Here is a 1628-nt window from a genome sequence, read left to right on the forward strand (position 1 = left end):
TAACCGTAGCTTAGGTGACCTGCTCCGCAGTTTAGTTGACGATAAGCCCAATAACTGGGATTTAGTCTTGCCGATAGCTAAATTTGCTTACAATAACTCGGTCAATAGATTCACTAGCAAAAGCCCATTCCAAATTGTCCAAGGTCACAACCTAAAGCATCCTATTGACCTTGTTCCCCTTCCCCTGTCTACTCACCCTTCTAAGTCGGCTGAGACCTTTGCACATCGCCTTGAAGATATCATGCTGAGATTAGGCGCAAATTAGCTTTAAATAATGACAGGTATAAGATAGCTGCTGATGTCCATTGACGTCACCAGGAGTTTGATGTTGGCGACCTTGTCATGGCTCGTATGCGGCTTGAGCGTTTCCTAAAAAGGCCTTACAAGAAGCTGCACGCCTGTGCCTCTGGCCCGTTTTGCATTTCCAAGAAGTTAGGGCCCAATGCATATTTATTAGAGTTACCTCCAAATATGTCTATTAGTCTAGTATTTAATGCTGAGGATCTTGTTCCTTACCGGGGCACTTTCGAGTCTCACCCTTTATGTTCTAATGACTCTGCAGGTACTTAGACTCACCAAGCCCCAACCCCACCCGTGCTTAGAGTTGCGCCTCCTGCGGAAGCCATTGACGTCGTGATGTATGAGCAGACGGTTCTAACTCCAGCAGGTCCCATCAGTCGTTACCTCGTTCGTCGGAAAGGCTATCCTGATTCAGACGCTACATGGTCCACCGAGGACGAGTTCTATCATGTGGATGCCGCCCTCCTCAACAGCTACCAGCTTTCTAACTCTCCGGTGGCGAGTTCTTCGAGCAGGGGGGAAATGATGCAGATTTAATTAATTAATTTTCTTTTGTTAATTATTTTATTTTATTAACTACCCACTAACCCACTTATTGATTTTGCATTTTAATTATTTTATTTAAAATTAGGTATAAGTACCCTAGTTTTCCATCATGTAGGCAGACTTGGCTTTTTTGAATGTATCATATAGTTTTCTTCCATTCCCGTTCTTGTCTTTGCTCTCCCTTTCTCTCTAATATTCTTCTCTGATCTCCTTCTCTTTTCCTTTCTCCTTTCTGTTTTACATCACTTATACCTAAAAAAAAAGAACCTAGAGATGAAAGTTATTTTGCCGAGAAAATAGAATAGTAAGGGTCAACGCAATCATGTTAGAGTTTGTTTAAATTGATGGTAGAAAAAGTAATTTATTTTTATTCTAGCTTTTAAAAAACTTAGATTGGGTAAAAGGTAGATCGGTAATATAATTTATATTTGGAGTAGCTTTTATAAAAATTAGTTTGTAAAGTAGCAAAGTTGTTAGGATTATGATTAGATAAGTAAGTATGACCATTATTAAATAATAAAAAATAAATTTACAAAATATAATAATTTTAAATTATTATAATAGGAAGGAGTTATATTTAATAAATAAAATATATTTACATTAGAAATTATAGTAATGTGAAATTTTTTTAACAAAATAATATTACATAATTAATTAGATGATATACTCTACATAATTTATGTAAATATAAAATTAAAAAAATTATAAATATTTTGCTATAAATATTTTTATTCAAAAAATTATTAAAAATAAATAACTAAAAATTGATTGAGAAGCACATT

The 1628-nt window shown here is 35.1% G+C and overlaps 1 protein-coding gene across 1 annotated transcript; it reads left to right on the top strand.

Annotated features, from left to right (window-relative positions):
• Window positions 1-342: 342 nt before the first annotated feature.
• On the top strand, window positions 343-837 carry LOC114753935 (uncharacterized). Its single transcript, XM_028942638.1, has 2 exons — window positions 343-562; window positions 668-837. The coding sequence occupies exons 1-2, from the start codon at window positions 343-345 to the stop codon at window positions 835-837; spliced, it is 390 nt and encodes a 129-aa protein (XP_028798471.1).
• The last annotated feature ends 791 nt before the right edge of the window (window positions 838-1628 follow it).

Source organism: Neltuma alba, unplaced genomic scaffold (genome assembly GCF_004799145.2).
Source record: "Neltuma alba isolate B1F8T4 unplaced genomic scaffold, ASM479914v2 tig00008314_pilon, whole genome shotgun sequence".
NCBI classification, from domain to species: domain Eukaryota; kingdom Viridiplantae; phylum Streptophyta; class Magnoliopsida; order Fabales; family Fabaceae; genus Neltuma; species Neltuma alba.